This window comes from Chiloscyllium punctatum, chromosome 30 (genome assembly GCF_047496795.1).
Source record: "Chiloscyllium punctatum isolate Juve2018m chromosome 30, sChiPun1.3, whole genome shotgun sequence".
Lineage (NCBI taxonomy): Eukaryota > Metazoa > Chordata > Chondrichthyes > Orectolobiformes > Hemiscylliidae > Chiloscyllium > Chiloscyllium punctatum.
The window spans coordinates 34,888,494-34,909,596 of NC_092768.1; the positions used below are offsets into that span (position 1 = coordinate 34,888,494).

Sequence of the window (21,103 nt, forward strand, 5' to 3'; positions counted from 1 at the left end):
GGTTACTGGGATAGGGTGAGTCTGGGTGGGATGCTCTCCGGAGAGTCAGTGCGGACTTGTTGGGCCGAATGGCCTGTTTCCACTGTGTAGGGAGTCTGAGTTGCTGATTTATTCACTTCTCCACACTGCCCGGATCCCTGTCTCCTGCATTCCCCACAACCCCAAGTGTGTGTGTGTGTGTGTGTGTGTGCAGAGTTTTCCCCAGCCTCAGCATTTCCTATGAGCGAAAGTGATGTCCTCTCCCCAGCCTGCCGGGGAGCGCTGCCTTCGTGTGATTCACTCAGCGCCGACGCTGCTGCTGCTCTGGGTCTGGGAGGTGTGGACGCGCCGAGCTCTGGGGAGGAGGGAACTTTCGGCCCGTCTCCAGTGACACACACACACACACACACACGGGCTCTCAGCGCATCAAGGCGGCCTCCAATTGGGAGCTTCAAAATGGAGCTGGCTGTGTTCAATCGGAGATTGCAGTAACCCGGGGTAGGAAACCCCCTTCAGAAACAGCCGGTGAGTGAGAGACACACACAGCGACAGAGAGAAAGAGAGAGGGAGAGGTGGTGGGGATAGTTTCTAGTGACTAGAGACTCCTGCAGCCCAAGATCAGTGAGGTATTACAAAAAAAATGGACCGTCCAGGTGGACGCAAAGAAATTGCATTGGTATAGCGCCTTTTTACGAGCAAAACTGTCCATGGGCCAGAATTGGAGGGGCTCAGGAAACCTTCTTTACTTCCTCTGCCCTCGGATATCTTTTAAATCGAATCCAAGATCAGTTTCTGAACACTTTCTACCTTCCAATGAACCCTGAGTTATTGCTGCTGTTGTCCCGGGCGTGGAGGCAGAGTGTGGGGCAGAGAATTCCTTTCGGATGTTTCTTTCTTTTATCCCACTCGACTCCCAGTTCATTCCTGTTTCCAGTCGGGATTTCAAGCTCTGGAATGCCAACAATTCGGGAGCTGGGAAGGGACTGAGGGCGTTGCGTTAGGAGATGGGAGTTGTTGTGGGTCACTTTAACACGGAGGGTCAGAGTGAGACAGACCCTCTCATACACCAAAGAAGTGAATAAAACCTCTATTCCGCTGGACAGGGTCCACCCCACTCAGATGTTCGCTATCATCCCTTGGTGATCCTGAAACAAAGGAATTGCATTTCTGAAGCACCTGTTTTTTTCACCAGCCCAGCAATGAACCCAAAACCCTTTCCTAGCCATCAAACACTTCTTTTCCTGAAAAGGTAGTCACCGCGGAAATGCAGCTGCCGGATTACGCACAGCAAGATCCCACAAACAGCAGTGTGAGAGCCACCAGCAGCTGTTTGCTCCCTGCGTCTGTGACGTTCGGGAAAACTGGGAATGCAGCTGGGAAACCTGAGGGCGATCCCGGATCAGGAGGTGCGTTTGATTCTTCAGATGGCCAGAGAGGAATGTTATGGCGGGGTGCAGGGGGTTTCCTGAGAAAAAGCCCATCCGCTCCGACAAGCTTTTTAAGAAAAGGCACCCTGTCAGTCCCACTCGATCGCTCCACACTTTCCCGGTTAGATGGGGCATTGGTCAGTTCTCCCCAGAAGATGGCAAACAATTAGCGACAAGGCAGATTCCCGAAGCAGTTCAGAGCTCAAACTCGGCTCTAGACTTTGACCTTTCTCCCCACTATTATTCAAGCTGTAATGACTTCAGGTTTTGTAGACTACAACGGCAGAACACTCTCCACAAGATAAAACCATGCAGAGTCTCACAGAGTTTGATTTATGTGGATTTAAAGGCTTTTGGAAGGCGGGACTTTAGGACCATGCGGAATCCTTAGATGGGCCGCTTTCCGTCTCTCTCCAGGATTTACATTTGAAGTCTGAATGTGTGAGAGTACGGCGCCAGGACCCGCTCCAGCTTTCCTTATCTCCATATCTCCATTCCCGCCTCTCTCTCTCTTTCTCTCTCTCTCTCTACCTCTCTAATTTCTCTCCATACCTTACCGTCTTGATATCTTGATCTTCATCTCTATCTCCATCTCTCCATTACTTTATCTTCGTACCTTCAGGTTCATTCCCATCGCTCCATCTCGATCTCTGCATTGATTCCCAACTCCCCCGTTCTGTCGCTCTCTAACCCCAACAATCTATCTGTGTCCCTCTGCCTCGTACATCCTTTTGTTCACATTATTATAATTTCTCCCTGGTTTTCCTTCTTTCTTTCTCTCAATCTTTCTTTTGTTTGTTCAGTCATCCTTCGCATCTCTCCCTTTCTCCCTCTCTCTCATTGTCCCTGTTCAATTCACCTCTTCCATTTCCTGCCTGGCTTTTGGAGATGGTAAGTGTGTGTTAGTGGTAGTGTTTGAAGATGGTGAGTGTGTGTTGGGTGTTCGGAGATGGTGAGTGTGTGTTGAGGGTTTGGGGATGGTGAGTATGTGTTGAGGGTGTGGAAATAGTAAGTGTGCGTTGGGGGTGTGGTAAGAGGGAGTGTATGTTGGCGGTGTGGTAATGAGTGTATGTTTGGGGTGTGTAGATGGGCAGTATGTGCTGCGGGTGTGGAGATGGTGATTGTGTGTTGGTGTTTTCGAGATGGTAAGTGTGTGATGGTGTTTTGGAGATGATGTGTGTGTGTGTGTTGGGGGTTTGGAGACAGTGAGAATGTTTTGGGGGTTTGGAGAAGGTGAGTGTGTGTTGGGTGTTTGGAGATGGTGAATATGTGTTGAGGGTGTGGAGATAGTAAGTGTCTGTTGGGGGTGTGGAGATGGTTAATGTGTGTTGAGGGTTTGGAGATAGGGAGTATGTGTTGGGGGTTTGGAGATGGAGGGTGTGTGTTGGGGGTGTGGAGATGGTGAGGGTGTGATGGGTGTTTGGAGAGGGTAGGTGTGTGTTGGGGGTTTGAAAATGGTGAGTGTGTGTGGGGATTTGGGGATAGTGTGTGTATGTTGGAGGTGTGGAAATGGTGAGCATGCGTTGGGTGTTTGAAGGTGGTCAGTGTGTGTTGGGGATGTGGAGATGGTGAGTCTGTGTTGGGGTTTGGAAATGGTCAGTGGGTGGTGGGGATTTGGGGATAGTGAGTGTATGTTGGGAATGTGGAAATGGCGTGCATCTATTGGTTGTTTGGAGATGATCAGTGGGTGTTGGGGATTTGGAGGTGGTGATTGTGTGTTGGGGATGTGGAGATGATGAGTGTGAATTGATGGTTTAGAGGTGGTGAATTTGTGTTGCTGGTTTGGACGTGGTGATTGTGTGTTGGTGTTTGGAAATTGTGGCTAAGCAAGCATTTAGCATGCTTGTCTTTATTGCTCAGACCTATTTGTGTTGGAGTTGGGACATTATGTTGAGGTTACACTGGATGTTGTTGAGGCCTCTTCTGGCGTACTGTGTACAGTTCTTGTCTCCCTGTTAAAGGAGGGATATTATGAAGTTGGAGAATGGGTTCAGAAGAGATTACCAAGATGTTGCCAGGCAAAGAGTGTTTGAGTTATAATGAGAGGCTGGGAACTTTTTCAGTGGAGCTTAGAAGGTTGAGAGTAACCTTATGGAGATTTATAAAATCATGAGAAGTGTAGATAAGTTGAATGATAAGAATATTTCCCTAGGGTGGCGGATTTCAATACTAGTGGGCATTTTTGCAAGATGAATAGGAGAAAGATTTTAAAAATACATGAGGGGCAATTTTTTTTTACACAGAATGTGATTCATATGTGGAATGAACTTCCAGACGAAATGGTGGATGTGGGTACAGTTTAAACATTAAAAAGGCATTTAGGTAAGTGCACAAATAGAAAAGGTTTGTAGGGGTATGGGCGAGGAGTGAGCAGTTTAGTTTCGGATTAGGATCAGGATGGACTGGTTGGACCAAACAATCTGTCTTCATGCGGTATGACTCTATACTCCATGAGTGTATGCTGGGGATTTGGAGATGATGAGTGTGTGTCAGAGTTTGGAAATGGTGAACGTGTGTCAGGGTTCAGAGATGTTGAGTGTGTGCTGGTGGGTCATAGGTGTGGGTAGATTGCCGAGTGAGTGTCTGAAGTTTGGCGATGGTGAGTGTGTGTGTTGGCGGATTTGAAGATGGTAAGTGTGTGTCAGGATTTAAAGAAGGTGAGTGTATGTCAGGGGATTGGAGATGGTGAGTGTGTGCTGGTGGGTCATAGGTGTGGGTAGATTGTTGAGTGAGTGTCTGAAGTTTGGAGATGGTGAATGTGTGTTCAGGGATTTGTGCAATGATGTTAGGTTCAGAATGTGACTGTTGTTTGTGATGACGTGCAAGCTGAAGGGGAATGTGGGAGGAAGTGAGACATTCAGAGACTATTTTCTGCACACAGGGTAGAAATTTATGAAAGCTCATAGTATTTATTCTCAAGGATGAGCTATAAATATCTGAGTTCTAATCTTGATACAGTCACAGCTCAGAGTAACACCTTGTGTTGTAAATTAGGACATGGGAATGGTCACTAAACAAGGCTAAAAGGAAAACTCTTCAAACACGGTATGAGAATCACTTTCCTTTTTCAGGATCAAGAGGATTTAAAGTAAAGTTAGAAAAAAATATGTTCTGAGAATGTGCATCGCTAGCTGGGTCAGTGTTGATTAGAATGAGGCAAAAGTGAGGACTGCAGATGCTGGAGATCAGAGTCAAGGGTGTGGTGCAGGAAAAGCACAGCAAGTCAGGCAGCATCCGGCATCACACTCTTGATTAGAATGAGGACAGTTAACAGACAGCCAAATTGCAGTGGGTCTGGAGTCACATATATGCAAGAACAGGGAAGGATGACTGATTCCCTTCCTTAAATGACACTTGTGAAGCAGATGGGGTTTTATGACAATCAGTGGTGGTTACAGTACTTGCCTTTAGGGTAGCTTCTTAATTCCAGATTTACATTGTAGTCAGGTTTCAACAACGGTCATGACCCCATATCTGCAGACCATTAGCTGAATTTTTAGATTACTAATCAAGCGATAGTACCACCATGCCATTACCTTCTCAACAATGCTGGTAAAACAAGAACACATTATTTTTCTTATTTCACCTTGTTCCTCTTTATGTCTTCCGATAAAGCTGAATCAAACACAGGAACAAGTGAGGACTGCAGACGCTGGGGATCAGAGTCAAAAAGTGTGATGCTGGAAAAGCACAGCAGGTCAAGCAGCATCTGAGAAGCAGGAGAGTTGACGTTTCGAGCATGAGCTTTTCGTCAGGAATGTTGGGGAGGTGGTGCACCCTAAGGGGTCTGGGAGATAAATGGAAGGGAGTGTTTGGGTTGGGGAAGGTAGCTAAGAATGCAATAGGTAGATGAAGGTGGGAGCTGATGGTGATATTGTGACTGAACACTTCAACTCCCCCTCCTACTCTGCCAAGGACATGCAAGTCCTGGGCCTACTCCACTGCCAAATTCTAGCCACCAGAAACCTGAAGGAAAAACACCTCATCTTTTGCCTTGGGATCCTATAACCACACAGGATCAATGGCAATTTCACCAGTTTCCTGATCTCCTGTCTCTCCACCTTATCACAAATACAACCTTTCAACTCAGCACCACCCTCTTGAACTGTCCTGCCTGTCCATCTTCCTTCCACCTATCTGCTCCAACCTCCGCTCCGACCTATCACCATCACCCCCCACTTTCATCTACCTCTCACATTCCCAGCTACCTTCCCACCCACGTCCCATTTATCTCTCAGCCCCCTTGGGACCACCTCTCCCATGGCACCCCGTGCCCCCACATTCCTGATGAAGTGCTTATGCTCGACACATTGACTCTCCTGCTCCATGGATGCTGCCTGACCGGCTGTGCTTTTCCAGCACCACACTTTTTTGACTCTGAACAAAACTCAGTCCACAGGCTTGAGCCAACATCTAATCTGGCACTCCAAGTGTTGGTTTAATAGAGTGGAGCACTGTCAGAGAATTATGTTCTCATTCATGGGATCTTGCTGTTGCTGGTAAAGCCAGTTGTGTTATTCATTGCTAAATGTTTTTTCAAAGTTGTGCTTAATATCATTTTAAAAGGCAGTTAAAAGTCAAACATTGCTGTGGATCTGGACTCACAGGAAGGCACTGGCAGGTTGGGAGTATTAATGAGGTTTGATTCTGTCAGGGGGCAGCATGGAAGGAGTATTGTACTGTCAAGGGTCACTACTGAGGATGTTTTACACTGTCAGAGGGTCAGTGTTGAGGGAACACTGCACTGCCAGAGTGTATGTGCTGAGGGAGTGCTGCTTGTCAAAGGGTCTGTACTGAGAGAGTGCATTGTTGGAGAGTCAGTACTGAGGGAGAGCTACACTGTCAGAGGGTCTGAACTGAGTGAGTTTGGAATGTGAGAAGGCCAGTACTGAGAGAGTGCTTTAGGTCAAGAGGCTCAAAGCTGATAGTGCTGTACTATTAAAGGTGCCACCTTTGTGATGAAGTCCTTACTTCTGATTTGGATGTAAAAGATCCTCCGGTGACTATTTTGGAAAAAAAACAATGTGATGAGGACCTCTCCCTGGCATCCTCACCAATACTTCAACCCACTCATGATCAAATGAAGTAAACAGACTCATCATTCATTGGTCGTATTTGCAATTTTTACGTATGCAATATATCTGCTTCCAAGTGACTGCTGTAAGTGACAACTCCTCTCCATGCCTGCAACATTGCATTTCAAGTGAGCTGTGAAGTCTGAGGGTGGATTGTGGTTGAAGGCTGAAGTTTAGGGCCACTGTCTGTTCTTAATCTATGTATTTGATTCCTTTTCTAATAGGCAAATGATTTGTGAGAGAAGACATGAACAATGGGGAACAGGATCTGGTCTGGAGAATGCCTTCACATTGGCTTCCTGCACTAACTGTATCAGACACCCAGAACATCTGCCTGACACAGCAAACAGATCTGGAAAGAAAACAAAATCTCAAATAAGAACAACCAGAACATCACCTACAGTCCCAACTCCTGGAATATTTACACCAACACTGCAGAAGATAGAATGAGTTCCAAGGCTAAGAACATCTGCCCGCATTGAGTTGGTCCCTGAGTGAGGGTGGTACAAGAGCAGAGAAACACCCCCAGACGAACTGAGATAGCCCCCTCTCTAAGTGGGTCCAGTTGGAGTGATGCATCTAACCAGCCTGCTACCCCTTCAGATCCTTTATGTGACCCTGTCTCTCTCTGCACAGCACTTCCCATCCTGGGGACACTACGACCTATGTAAGACCCGGATACACTGGGACAAATGGATGAGTTGGGATTACATGGCCTGCCAACCAGAGACCACGCTGCTCACCAGGTTCCTGAAGATCAGTCTGGATCCCCCCAACAGCACATGTGGAGAGACCCCCGAGATGTACTGCACTCTGGTAAGTACAATCATTTCTGAACCGGCCGCTGTTGTGTCTGGCACTGTGAACAGAGGCTCACTGAATGGCCTCTGTCAAAGTGAATTCTGTTCGCACTCTGACATTGGATTCATTACCAGGTGCATGGAGTACAAAATCAAGGAAGTGTTATAAAATCTTTAGAAGTGATAGGATCATGAAGAAGGCATTGTTATGCTTTCCTTTATTGGTCAGAGTACTGAGTATAAAAGTTGGGAGATCATGTTGCGTCTCCAGTATACAGGACATTGGTTAGGCCACTTTTGGAATAATATGTGCAATTCTGGTCTCCTTCCTATCAGAAGGATGTTGTGAAACTTGAAAGGGTTCAGAAAAGATTTACAAGTATGTTGCCATGGTTGGAGGATTTGAGCTATAGGATGATGCTGTTTTCCCTGAAGTATCGGAGGCTGAGGGGTGACCTTACAGAGATTTATAAAAGCATGAGGGGCATGAATAGGGTAAATAGAGAAAGTCTCTTCTCTAGAGGGCATTGGTTTAGGGTGAGAAGGGAAAGATATAAAAGCGACCTAAGGGGCAATTTTTTCATGCACAGGTGGTACGTGTATGGAATGAGTTGCCAGAAGAAGTGATGGAGGCTGGTACAATTGCAATGTTTAAGATGCATTTGGATGGGTATATGAATAGGAAGGGTTTGGAGGAATATGGGCTGGGTGCTGGCAGGTGGGACTAGATTGGGTTGGGATATCTGGTTGGCATGGAGAAGTTGGACCAGGGTCTGTTTCCATGCTGTACATCTCTATGACTCTATGACTGCTCAGGCCCAGGTTGGAAGATTGTGTCCATTGTGAGACAACATCCGAGATTTTCATTTCTTGGAGATAGTGCTAAAACCAGTTAACAGGGATGAGGGACTTCATTTCATGTGGAGATTGTGGGATTATGTCTGGAGTGAGAAATCTGTCCTATTCTGTTTCTTGTCACTGATGTTTATAATGTTCAAACGTCTTGGTGATGCTATGAAATATTTCAGTTCATGAAGTTCTGATTCAGGCCAAAATGCACCAGACTGGATTTCTGTGGGAATTGTTGCAATCTCACAGTGTCTGACCCTTTCTGGTTTAGTCCTGTAAAGCATCCGGTAAGCAATTGAGATGTAAATTCACGATTGTTTTTACATGTTAATTGTCATGTTGTTAAGCTAATCATTTCCTCAGGGTGACTAGTTTGTACATTATTGTTTGAAGGAAAACTCCTGATGTAGGAATCAGACATATGGTTCAACAATAATTGAAAATGTATGATATATTTCAGAACATGCAGTTTATCACAGGGAATTACACTCCAAGTCAATCAGTAATCTGCTATTTAAAAGAATCTTCTGCAATAAATTTTGCAGGTTCCATTCTGTAACATTGTAAGCGTAGCTGAAACCAATGAGATCAGGTTCTCTGCAAGTGACAGTTTCAAGACGTTTCAAAGTGCGTCACCGTGAGCGACTTATTTCTTGAAGTGTGGTCACTCTTTTGATGTTGGGGACGCATTCCTCAATTTGTGCACAGCAACACAGCAATGGAGGAAAAATCGCCTGGTGCTTGCGATATTAACTTCACGTCTGAAATCTTGAGAGGTTTCAGAGTCAGAACCAGGTGTCCGAATTTCGACTCCTTTGTCCCGTATTTTTTATTCTTATTCGGTAACTTTTCGGCGTTTCCTTTTTTTAAAAATGCACATTCGCTTGCTCCTTCTTTCCCAATCTGTTCCATCTCCTGAATTTTGCTTCTCTGATTCTGTATTCAGTGTGAGTGGGTGAGTGAGACGGAAAGACTCCAGGGTGAGAATGTATTCAGACTGTGACTGTGACGTTGGTGCAGAGACACTCATTCCTCAACAGATGCTGTGCTGATATAATGTATCGGGGTTCGGTGGGTGTAGGGGTTTGTAATATTGCAGCAATAATCCAGGGTAAGCGAGAGTCCCCAGTCCACAACTGAGAGAGAAACTGCTTTTAGGAGAGTCATAAAAATGCACAGCGTGGAAACAGGCCCTTTGGTCTTACTTATCCATGCCGATGAGATATCCTAAATTAATCTAGTCCAACTTGCTAGCATTTGGTTCATATGCCTCTAAATCCTTCCTATTCGTATACCCACCCAGATTCCTTTTAAATGTTGTAATTGTACCAGCCTCCACCACTTCCGCTGGCAGCTCATTCCATACACTCACCACCCTCTGTGTGAAAAAGTTGTCCCTTAGGTCCCTTCTAAATCTTTCCCCTCACCTCAAACCTACACCCACTAATTTTGGATTCCCATACCCTGGGGAAAAGACTTTGGTTATTCAACCTCTCCATGCCCCTCATGATTTTATAAACTTCTGTAAGATCAGCCCTCACCCTCCAACGGTCCAGGAAACCCAGCCTATTCAGCTTCTCCCAATTGCTCAACCCTTCAACCCAGGCAACATGCTTTTCTGCACTCTTTCAAGTTTCATAACATCCTTCCGACAGCAGAGAGAGCAGAATTGAATGCAGTTTTCCAAAAGTTGGCTAAAAAAGTCCCGAACAACTACAACATGACTTCACAACTCCTATACTCAATGAAAGTCTGACTATTAATTTCCCTCTAACTGCCTTACCTGGACACTTTTCAACAGAAACCCTGACTATTCACTCGACAGCACTGAAGCTTAGAAACCTCTGTGCCTCCCTCTCTTCCCTATTAGTTCAATACAAACACACACACACACATACACAGACACACACACACACTCAGCGATGAGACAAGTAGTCACTATTAGTGTTCAATAAATGAGATTGGGGGAAACAGTGATCCAGTTTCTCAGCTTCTCACAACATGGGGTGGATAAAAACAAGCAAACCTCACGAAGATTAATTCATCAATCGAGTGTTTGAGTCAAAATGGAATGGGATGGGTTTAATCCATTTTACGATTCAATAGATTTTGTTTAAACTGCAAATTAGATGAAATGTAAATGTTAATTAGATTCAGGAACACTGCGGTTAGTTACAGGAGGAGTAATCCCAAGGACATGAGTTCAAAACCCACCATAGCAGTACGGGAATATAATAAAAGTCTGCCTCATTGGCCATGCCATTGCAGAACTGACAGATTTTTTAAAATGCCATTTGTTTCACTAGCCTTTCTTCAAATCGTAAAGTGTCTTTACAAAGCCAGTTTGGCCTTTCTGTGATGCCAGCTCCAGAGCAAAGTGTTTGTCCTTCAAAACGGAAGAGACACTCAGCTCATAGACAACATGGGTTTGAAGGGGAGATGTTTTGTGGATGGGTTTATTGCCTGTGCTGTTGCAGTTTCGCTACTTTTTCCATACCTTGTGACCCATCCAATTTTGGGGCAGTTCACCTTTCGCTCTCTTTAGTGTGGAGATGCTGAATATGCTTCCGCTGGTCCAACATGTGAGACAGGAGAATGAATTCACCCGTCCCTGGCACTAATCTTCGGGGTTTGCTTTGGCTTATGACAACAACTGCATCTAGATAGAATGCCTTATGGAGTAAAATGGACTGCACAGGAACGTATTCAGACAGCACTTCCACACCGAACAACAAAAAGAACAGTAATGAAAAGCCTTGTCAAATACACCAGTGTTAATCAGATGCGAGAGGTCGAGACATTTATGGAGGGAATTCCAGAATTTAGGGCCAAGGCAGTTGAAGGCAGAGGGGTTAAGATCTTGAATGTTTAAGAGGTTGTAATTGAAGTGGCAGGAATAATTTGGTGAGTTTGGGGATCAGGATTCCAGAGACAAATGGGTTGTGACTCCATGGAGGAAAGTGAACCACAGAGTAAAAAAAAATATTTTGCCAAACTGGGGACTGGTGTATCCCTGTCATGATAGCAGGGATGAGACTTGGTGGTAAGAGAGGTTGTGACATTATTGGAATAGTCCAGTCTGGAGGTGGCAAAGTCAGAGGTGAGGGTTTCAGCAACAGATGAACTGAGGTAGAGGCAGACCAAAGCAGTATTATTGAGATGGAAAAGGCAATGGAGAGGAGATGGTCAATTCTTCATCACTTGGGCCCAAAAGGAGTCTGTTAATTCTAATCAATGCCAGTTTGAAAGTAGAATATTCCACAAATTCTATAATCACCCACTAGATTCATTTCTTGCAACAGCTCAATGTGTTCACATGCAATTCCACTTCAATGACGAGTTTTCATTGATCTGAGGTTTTTTGCAAGCTACAGAACAAATCTCATTGAGACTCTGCACAAGTGATAGGTTGGCCACTTTAAGTAGATAGGAAAGAAAGAGACAGTACACTGGATACAGTTAGCCACAGTCTAATCCGCAGAGAGATGGGACACTCTTCAGTGTGACACAGTGTGACTGAGAGAGGGAGAAATGGGACACTGAGTATAGTAAGACACAGTACATCTTGATCGATTGGAAATAAGTGTGGCAATTTTCCCAAAAGCAGGAGGTAATTTTCTCCAGTAAGTATTGGGTTGGCTTGAGACATTACATTCTTTTTTCTAATCGACCTGTTCAGAGATTTCATTGAACATGTCTAGAGCAGGTAAGAATACTAACCTGCAAATAGAATGCCAAACGGTCTGGGACAGAAGTTCTGAAACCGACTGGGACCTTCCAGGATCCAACATCTGGGTCCACAGGCACCCGGACAGCATGTAACTTTCTGAAAGCCAGGAACAGCAGTCAACCTCTGTTGGCTGCACCACTCATCTCTGGAAGATGTCTGACACTGGACAGAGACTAACTCCGTGCTTCAGCAATACCACATTTGATCTTCTCCTGCAGGATTTTTAGAGGAGAAAGGATGTACTGTTTCTGTACCATGGAAACAGGAGTCCATCTGCTGGCAAAGGCAGTGTGGCTGGAGGTCAGTACCTGTGGGTGTTTCAAGATTCAATGGATGAAGTGCTGTCAACAGATGAATGATCTGCTGCACTCCATCAACAGTAAGTGCCATTGCCTGTTCAGTGCTGCATGTCCCACGAGAGTGAGTTAGCATTGTTGGTTTGCCATTGCATGCACAAGGTTGCAATAGGTAAGGCATTTCCATCAAACTCCTCATGTACACTGAATATAACTAGAGCCATGTTTCATCTTTGTATCACGATGCTACTGCCACTCACACATAGATACTTAGAATGTAGGAGCAGGAGAAGGTCATTTATCCCATTGTTTACCTTTAAACATGAACATGGTTGGGCCTCTAACTCAGCAGCAAATTCCCACACTTTCCCTACGCATTTTGACACCTTCAGCCTCCAGAATTCTATTTCTTCCTTGAATATATTGAGTGACTTGACTTGTTCACCCTTCTTTGGTAGAGAATTCCACAGGTTCACCACCCCATGAATCAGGTCATTTCTCCTCATTTCTGTATAAAATGGCCCACCTCATGTCCTGAGACCATGACCCCCTTGATTGTCACCACACAAAGAGAGACATCGTCCCTTCATCCTGTCTTTCCAGCCGTGTTGTACATTTTAATGAGTTTGCCGGGGTTCACAGTTGACACACTGAAGGTTCTACAACATTTGACAGCTCATTCACCACCAGCTTTTCATGTGAGAATGTACAAATAAAATACACTTTCACTGATAGGTTGCATGGTACAAGGACACAATACAAATAGCGGCTTTAGTCAAAACACTTCAGGATTATCTTAGTTGCACATACCTTTGAATACTTTATTGTCATTCACGTACTCTTGTTCCTTGACCAAACAGAAGCACCATTCATTCGGAGATATCTGATACCACCTCAGATGGTAAAAAGAAAGCATTCATAGCTTTGGGGATTGAAATCTCAATCTGTGAAAGCAGACCATGTGTTCATGTACCCATGCTAATTTCTCTTAATGTCACTCACTTGTCACAGGAGAAGGACATGCATAATGAGTATGAATGTGTGGAGACAGAAAGGGGGATGTGCTGATTGAAGGTTCCTGGACCATCACCACCCCTACCCTTCCATTCCAAATTGCAGGCAGTGTAGCTGGCAGGAGAGCAAGGGATCATTGCCTGCGCTGAACGGGAATTTGGATGTGTACACACATCTCACTAGAGAAAAAAAAAACACGCTCCTATTCCTAGATGCACATGAAATAGTAATGTCTTAAATAAAATATTTTGGCTCACAGAAATATTAAATTGGAGACAGTGCAGAAGAGGTTTACAGGAATGCTTCCAGGGATAAGAACTGTCAGTTATGAGAGGCTGAGTCTATTCTCCTTGGAGAGAAGGGTAAGAAGAGATCTGTGCACATTTTCCACATCACGAGGCTGGATAGAGTAGGTATAGACAAATAGTTCCCACTTGCCATTGGATCAAGAATCCAAGGTGTAATGATACTATGGCTTTATAAGGTGTATGTTATCCTTTTTGTCATGGAGAGGTTGAGACAGAGGTGTAGAGCAGCGTACTTCAAGCTGATGAAGTAAACAGATTGTGAGGCCTTGTGTGTTTATTTAAAGTTGAAACAGTAGAAGCAACCTGAATGGGTGGAGTCAAGCTCCCACAGAACCTGGATTTTAAGTTTGGTTTTCAGTAGCTGTTGGGGTTGTGAAAGTTACTGTGTCTCTCTTTGCTAAAGCTGAAAGCTGGGGCTCTCTTCGTGCAGCTCGAAATGCATGTGAGACTATCTATTTTATTGAATTTGCCTTTGTCAAGGGTGTGTTTATGGGATGTTACTCTATTGGAATAGTCCTTGTTTAGTAATTAAATAATCTATCATTCTGTAAGTTTTCCAATAGAGTTAAGTTATTCCATTCCTTTTTTTTGCTTGTATTTTAACCAGTGTATGAATAAAGTGTGTTTTGCTTCAGGACTGGTAGCTTGACCAATTAAGTTGCATCTGTAATGCAATGTCTGCCACTTCCCTTTAAAATAAGAAAAATGTTAGGGTCTAAGCTATTTCCTTGTCATGTTTTGAGGGGTTTGGTCTGGTCTATAACAAGGACACAGATTTAAATTGATTTGCAAAGGAAACAAGTTTCAGATGAAACACAACGTTTTCACATGAGTCTGGAATTAACTGCATAGAAAATTGGTGGAAGCAGGTTCAACTGAAATATTCATGAGGACATTGGATGGTCATTTGCAAAGAAATAATATGAAAGGTTATGAGGAATAGGCAGAAAAATGACACTAAGTAATGACGTTCTTTTGGAGAGGCAACATAGACACAATGGACCAAATGGCCTTCTTTGGCCCCGTAACATTTCTTTGATTGTGTGAAATCTTTATGTATTTCCATACAGCTTCTGGATCTCGCTCCCCATCTATGAGAGAAGAAAAGAGCCCCATTTTCCATCCATATTTCTCGCACCATCCTGAGCTGTACCTCTAAGGAAGAAGATGCAGCACCTTCAGAGGCTGCGCCTTCCTCTCCACCTTCCACCAATGCAGCGATATTCATTCATCTAGAGTAGCTTCAGGGTCACATTCTAGTGAGGTCAACACTGACCCAAGTCCACAGCTACAGAGGGAGGTTACAGCTACACTGAAGAACAGGTCCTTGATGAGCCCATTCCAGATGATAAGCATCGGCACTCAGCCATTAATGAGTTGTTGTAGATGCATAAGCAAACACTAACATCAATTAGGGAAGGAAATCTGCTGTTCTTACCTGGGACAGTGCAATGTGTCAGTGGGTTACATTGCTGCCTCACAGCACCAGGAACCAGGGTTTGATTCCAGCCTTGGGCGACTGTCTGTGTGGACTTTGTACATTCTCCCCGTGTCTGAATGGGTTTCCTTTGGGTACTGCCATTCTCTCACAGTCCAAAGATGGGCTTAGGTGGATTGGCCATGGTAAAGTGCCCATAGTGTCCAAGGATGTGAAGGCCAGGTGGATTATTAGAAATGGGAAATGCAGGGTTATAGTGACAGGGTGGATTTGGGTGGGTTGCTCTTTGTGTGGACTTGATGACATGCTTCCACACTGTAGGGACTCAATGATTCTACCTGGTCTGGCCTACGTATGATTGCAAACCCACAGCGATGTGGCTAACTGTTAACTGTCCTCTGGTTGATTGTGGATGGGCAATAAATCTTGGGCTAGGTAGTGATGCCCACATCCCATGAATGAATAAATTTTAAAAATAGCAGGGGATCATTTCACAGAGGTGCCAGAAACGTGTAGCAAAGAGACCATATGCCATTGGATGTGTGAACAGATGGCTGCCTACATGTAGTAGGTAACAGGCAATGTAGAGAGGCAGGATTTGCTCTGTCAGTCAGTCTGTGGATGCAGTCATTCTCTGACTGGATGAAATGGAGCTCAGGCATCTTTACCCTTCCTCCCCATGCCCCATCCCCTTAATAGGGTGAGGGACGTGCCATTAAGTACAGACAGGGTGAAGGAGTGATAGCCAGACATTCAGGAAGTCCCATTGTGCCAAGGCTTTCTGTCTCTGCTGTGCCAATGACTTGGCCACCACCATCTGATAATTCTGAGAAGGTTGCAACTGCATCTACACATGAGACACTCAGAACAACCCAGGAATATTAGGGCGGGGCAGGGTGCAGTGGGGAAGACGTGCCAAAGACAGCAGAGCAGTCAGCTAGGGCTCCTCAAGCTCAGCTGTTGAGAAAGCTCCCAACCGTCGTGATAGGTATAGACAGATTAAAGAGTCCTCAAATCACACTGGATTTGCAGGTATCAATATTATGTAGAATCATGCAGTGTTTGTATTTTTATTATATATTTATGGGATTAGGCCAGCACTTATTGTCTATCCCTAGTTGCCCAGAGAGCAGTTAACAGTCAACAACATTGCTGTGGGTCTGGAGTCGAATGTCGAACAGACCAGGTAAAGATAACAGCTTCCATCCATGAAGGACATCAGCAAACCAGATGGGTTTTTCCTGACTATTGACAATGGTTTCATGGTCATCATTAGGCTCTTAATTCCAGGTTTGTTTTTAAATAAGTGAGTTCAAATTGCATCATTTGCCATAAGAGGATTTGAACCCAGATCCTGAGAACTTTCACCTGGGTCTCGAGGGATCAATTGTCTAGCAATAATACCACGAGGACATTGCTTCAGTCACAAATAGTGCTTTGTAATCCAGTAATGTGGTCCTTTACTACCGAGAGAAGGCTTTTAATTGATTCTGAAACAAAAACAGAAATTTGGGGAAAAACTCAGCAGGTCTGGGAGAAAAAAAGAATTAACACTTTGAGACCAGGGCTGATCACCAAAGTGATCATGTGCACCATGCAATGTTTGGCCTAGAGCAAAAGCGGTCAGTCTCTGTTGCCCTTTGGGAGGAATGTGACTGTGGGAAAGAGAAATCTTGAGCTCGACGTGTGTCTTTGGGCAGGCACTCAGTATTTTGTAGGCCTTCAAAATGTCTGCAATAGATTAATGTCCCTTGCTCACTGACCATTCGGGAAGGGCATGTCATCCAACATGAAACTGTACGAATGCTCTGGGTCAAAATCTGGACAGGAACTCAAAACCAAAATAAAAAAAACAAATACCAATAAAGAAGCATAAAATGCTCACATGTATGTTAGGAGTCAGATATTGCCTTTATGATAGGAATGTCTCTCAGCCAAGGCTCCATGCTGCGAATGTTCATCTACGTCTGTTCAAAAGCATTCAGGTTCAAATGTAGCCACTACTAGGTTAACCTACCCTGTCTACCACATCACCCTGGCTTCTTAAATGGCAACATTAGCAGCTTTGCCTCCATCAGTATCTCCATTGGACTCCTCCTCTATTCTGTTTGCATGGACATATGGTTTGATCCATTTCACCTTCTTGCTAAATTGTCACCCATAGTTGAGCTACGTTGTGCAGGGAACAACAAATAATCATGATTAGTGGAGCCTCTGTCCAGAGAGTACCAGAGTGCTCCAGGCAACAGAAGTGCATTTTCAGAAGATCAAACATTCAGTGATGGCCCTAGTGGATATATGGGCAGCAGTGTACCATTAAATCCTCCCCTTCTAATGTGCTCTCTCCCCCCAACATGCTTTAATCTTTCCCTACTACTGTGGCTTCATTTATAGTTTCACTCAATCCTCTTGCATTTTCCCCTAACCCCTCACCCATCCAGCCCACCAATAGACTTGGAACACCCTTTGCACGAGTCATCTGCTCCTTCATCGGTTAACCTCATAACCCCATTGTGTTCCCCATTCTCAGCATGCTGCATACACTTCTCCTTAACCCTGGATAGTAGCTTTTCCCTCTGCCCCCCCAATTGCCTATCTCCATTCGCTAAGATCCTTCTGGTACTGCTAAACAGCCACGCCAAAGGCGAGGGGCAAGGGTTGAGAAAGTTGAACTTTCACTGTGACTTCAGCCAATTAAACTGGTGCTGTTGGCACCACTCTGCATTGCAATCCAGCCATCCAGTCCCTTTGGCCTTGGGCCTTCCCCAATGGCCTATTCTATGGTGCAGTTAATCAATTTCCTGAAACCAGGGAAGATAATATCCATCATCTCCTTCCATTATTTGGCTGGTCATCTCTTCAATTAAATTCAATTTAGAAATAAATTATGACTCCCACTGAATTCACTCATGTTTCCCAAGGTGTCCCTCATATTGTGTCTCACAAAAATTTTCAACTCATTCCCAACAATAGAAGCGAAGCTTGTGGCTCTATGATTCAATGGTTCGTTGTCCCAGGCCTGAAGTTAGGAATCACATTTACTGCATTTCAGTCACCTGGTATTTGGCTTAAGTCTTGGGAATTCTGAAGCGTCTCCTCTGAAACCATTCAGAATTGCTTGAGCCATTCACTACATTCACTACATGTGTTGTGAGGTTCACTCGCAAAGGGAGGATCATCAGTACTTCTGTCGAAACACAGTCTGACTTATGCAGCTAAATCTCTGACAGCCAATTATTTCTGAGTCCGAGCAGCAACACTAAAAAAAATCCAAGTGAGCCATGACAGACGATGAATGTTAATATTGAGGTTCTGGGTTTCATCTTTAACATTAAGACTTGCATTGGTATCGAACTATTCACTACCTTACAAGGTCCCAAAGTGCGTCATTGCCTGTGCAATACATTTCAAAATTCAGTCACTGAATTGCAAATGCAGTAACCAATTTCAGCAGAGCAAGATCCACCAGCAGGTGAGCTAATAACCAGGTTCTCTCAGGATTATTTATATTGTCTCTTCCTTTTCTTCTCAATGTAATGCCTTGCAGCATAGAAAGTAACCATTCAACCCATTGATGCAAGCTTGTTAAAAGAGCTATCTAACCAGTCGTATTCTGCTGCTCTTTCTTCGATAGTCCAGCAATTGTTTTCCTTTGAACAAAGAACAAAGGACAAAGAAAATTTACAGCCCAGGAACAGGCCCTTCGGCCCTCCAAGCCTGAACTGATCCAAATGTACTGTCTAAACCTGTCGCTCAGTTCCTAAGCATCTGTATCCCTCTGCTCCCCACCTACTCATGCATCTGTCCAGCCACATCTTAAATGAATCTACCGTGCTTGCCTCTACCACCTCTGGTGGCAACGAGTTCCAAACGCCCACCACGCTCTGTGTGAAGTACTTGCCGCACGTATCCCCCTAAAAGTTTCCACCTCTCACCTTGAAAGAGTGACTTCTCGTTATTGAATCCTCTACCCTGGGTAAAAGCTTGTCTCTATCCACCCTGTCTATACCCTTCAATCAGGTCCTCCCTCAATCTCCTTTTTTCTAATGAAAATAAACCTAACCTACTCAACCTCTCTTCATAGCTAGCACCTTCCATACCAGGCAACATCCTCGTAGACCTTCTCTGCACCGTCTCCAAAGTGTCCACATCCTTTTGGTAATGTGGTGGCCAGAACGGTACACAGTATTACTTCTCTCTAGATATCGTAAGTGACTTTTCTTTAACCAATTTTGATTAGTTTCTCAGGGTCAGGATGGGTACAATGGACTGTTTGGTCTCCATTTGTACTGCATGAGTCATCAATACTTTCTGCTGTCTTAAAAGTGCATGTTTGAAGCAAATTTGAAGAATCAATGGGATTTTTGTCTGATCAAGCCAATCATTTGCGCTGTAATATTACAGTCTATTCTTCAGTGACAAAATTTTGATTCTCACATGGGAGGGTCTGGAACAGGCAGCAATAAGTGATCTGGGGCCAGAGACTTTTCCCCTGTTAATCCTCACTCTGACCAAATTCTCACTCACCGACCACTGACCCAATAAACCAGGCTACACATTAAACTTTACAAGCCTCTTTATTCCTGGATCAGACCTCCCTCGCTACATTGTTCCCTTTGGGAATGTTCTGTTCACTTTAGCAGCTCAGTGGGACAATCTTTGAAGAATTATTTATTGGCTGATGTGACAATGACTGACTGACCCCAGACCCTGTCATCAGTGGATGGATTTATTTATCGACCAGTTTGAATGATGAGGAGTCTCAGTTCCATCTCCTGTTATTCTGTTTCTCATTCTCTGTAATGCCCACACGAAAATTTAACTATAAATACAGATACAAAAAGACAGGCAAGGTCGAGAGTTCAATCCCAATGCTGTGGAGTTCCGAGTTCTCCGTCTCTTCAAGAAATATTTATCCCTCAATAATACATCCCTCATTATATCATTGCCGTTTGTGGGATCCTGCTCTTCGCAAGCCACAGTCGGTGCTACAACCTCTCTATCTTTCATCCCTTTTCCACCTTTCTTGTTCACCAGAAATTCTTTCTCTTTTGTCGATGTCTTTGAGCTCTTGCTGTTAGCTGTTATTGTATTCACCCCCTCCTCTCCAATACCCTGGAAGAGAAAGTAAACACAGGGATGAAAGCGGTTGCTTCAATCCAGTTTCGCAATGAATCGGTGGGCTATGTGACAAATTGCTCACAGTCATGAAGCTGAATGAGGCTGGGTCCAGTAGGGAGATTAGTCGGAGGTGATTGTCTTTTTCCGAGAGACACTTTATTAGAAACAAATCACCCACTGAGTGAATGGGGGAGGGGATTTAAATTGAAAGTGCAGCGTCTAGTGAAAGGTGACTGTGCTGTATAAGGACTGACCTACACAGCGTCTTGGCAATAATGTGGGATTTACATCACTGTTTGGAAGAGATTTACTATAGATGCTCATTCTTTCTCTAGTGTGCGTTCTATTCGCTGAGACCTCTGCCTCGTCTTCTCACTTCTGAAATGTTTGGACACAAACACCAGGTGCAGAGTTCTGAGTTTCATTAACTTGTGCAAACATTCATTTCTATCAGCTCATTGCCTTCGTAATTAAATTCCAGTGCTTAGATTTCTATCGAGCTGCCTCACAAGACCTTGGCATAGAATCCAATCTCGGATCTCCTTTCGGAAATCCAATCTCGGAATGTCGGAGTCACGGCAACTTATTCCCATCCCCAGCCTCCATGATTATCTTTGGTAGTGGGTTTGGTGACAGGCTTTGCCATTTCAGGAGGTAGTCAAGCGTCTGCAGTATTGTGTACGACTGAAAACACGGAACCAGAGGGGAAAAAAAGGATCAGGGACAGGCCATTTGGCCCTTCGAACCTGCTCCACCATTCAATATTATCACAGCTGACCATCCAACTGGTCCCTCACTTTCTCTCCATATCCTTTGATCCCTTCAGCCTTAAGGGCAGCACTCAGTGGTTAGCACTGCTGCCTCACAGTGCTAGGGACCCGCGTTCGATCCCCGCCTCGGGCAACTGCCTGCGTGGAGTCTGTATATTCTCCCCTGTCTGTGTGGGCTTCCTCCGATAGTCCAAAGATATGCAGGCCAGGTGAATTGGCCATGCTAAGTTGCCCATAGTGCTAGGGGCCCGAGTCAGGGGTAAATGTAGCATCTAGGTGGGTTACTCTCTGGAGTG

The 21,103-nt window shown here is 44.6% G+C and overlaps 1 protein-coding gene across 5 annotated transcripts in view; it reads left to right on the plus strand.

Moving 5' to 3' along the window:
- The first annotated feature begins 228 nt into the window (after nucleotides 1-228).
- LOC140455409 (netrin-G1-like) overlaps nucleotides 229-21,103 on the plus strand; it is a 42,574-nt gene continuing 21,699 nt past the window's right edge. For 2 of the 5 annotated variants that reach the window (XM_072550235.1, XM_072550239.1), the window contains exons 1-2: nucleotides 1,863-2,297; nucleotides 6,706-7,297. In XM_072550235.1, the coding sequence (XP_072406336.1) occupies nucleotides 7,055-7,297 (243 nt within the window). In that variant the 5' untranslated portion in view covers nucleotides 1,863-2,297; nucleotides 6,706-7,054. Of the gene's footprint in view, nucleotides 505-1,021; nucleotides 1,386-1,862; nucleotides 2,298-4,400; nucleotides 4,452-6,705; nucleotides 7,298-21,103 lie in introns of those variants that run through there. The other 3 variants (XM_072550237.1, XM_072550236.1, XM_072550238.1) reach the window with 3 other exon arrangements.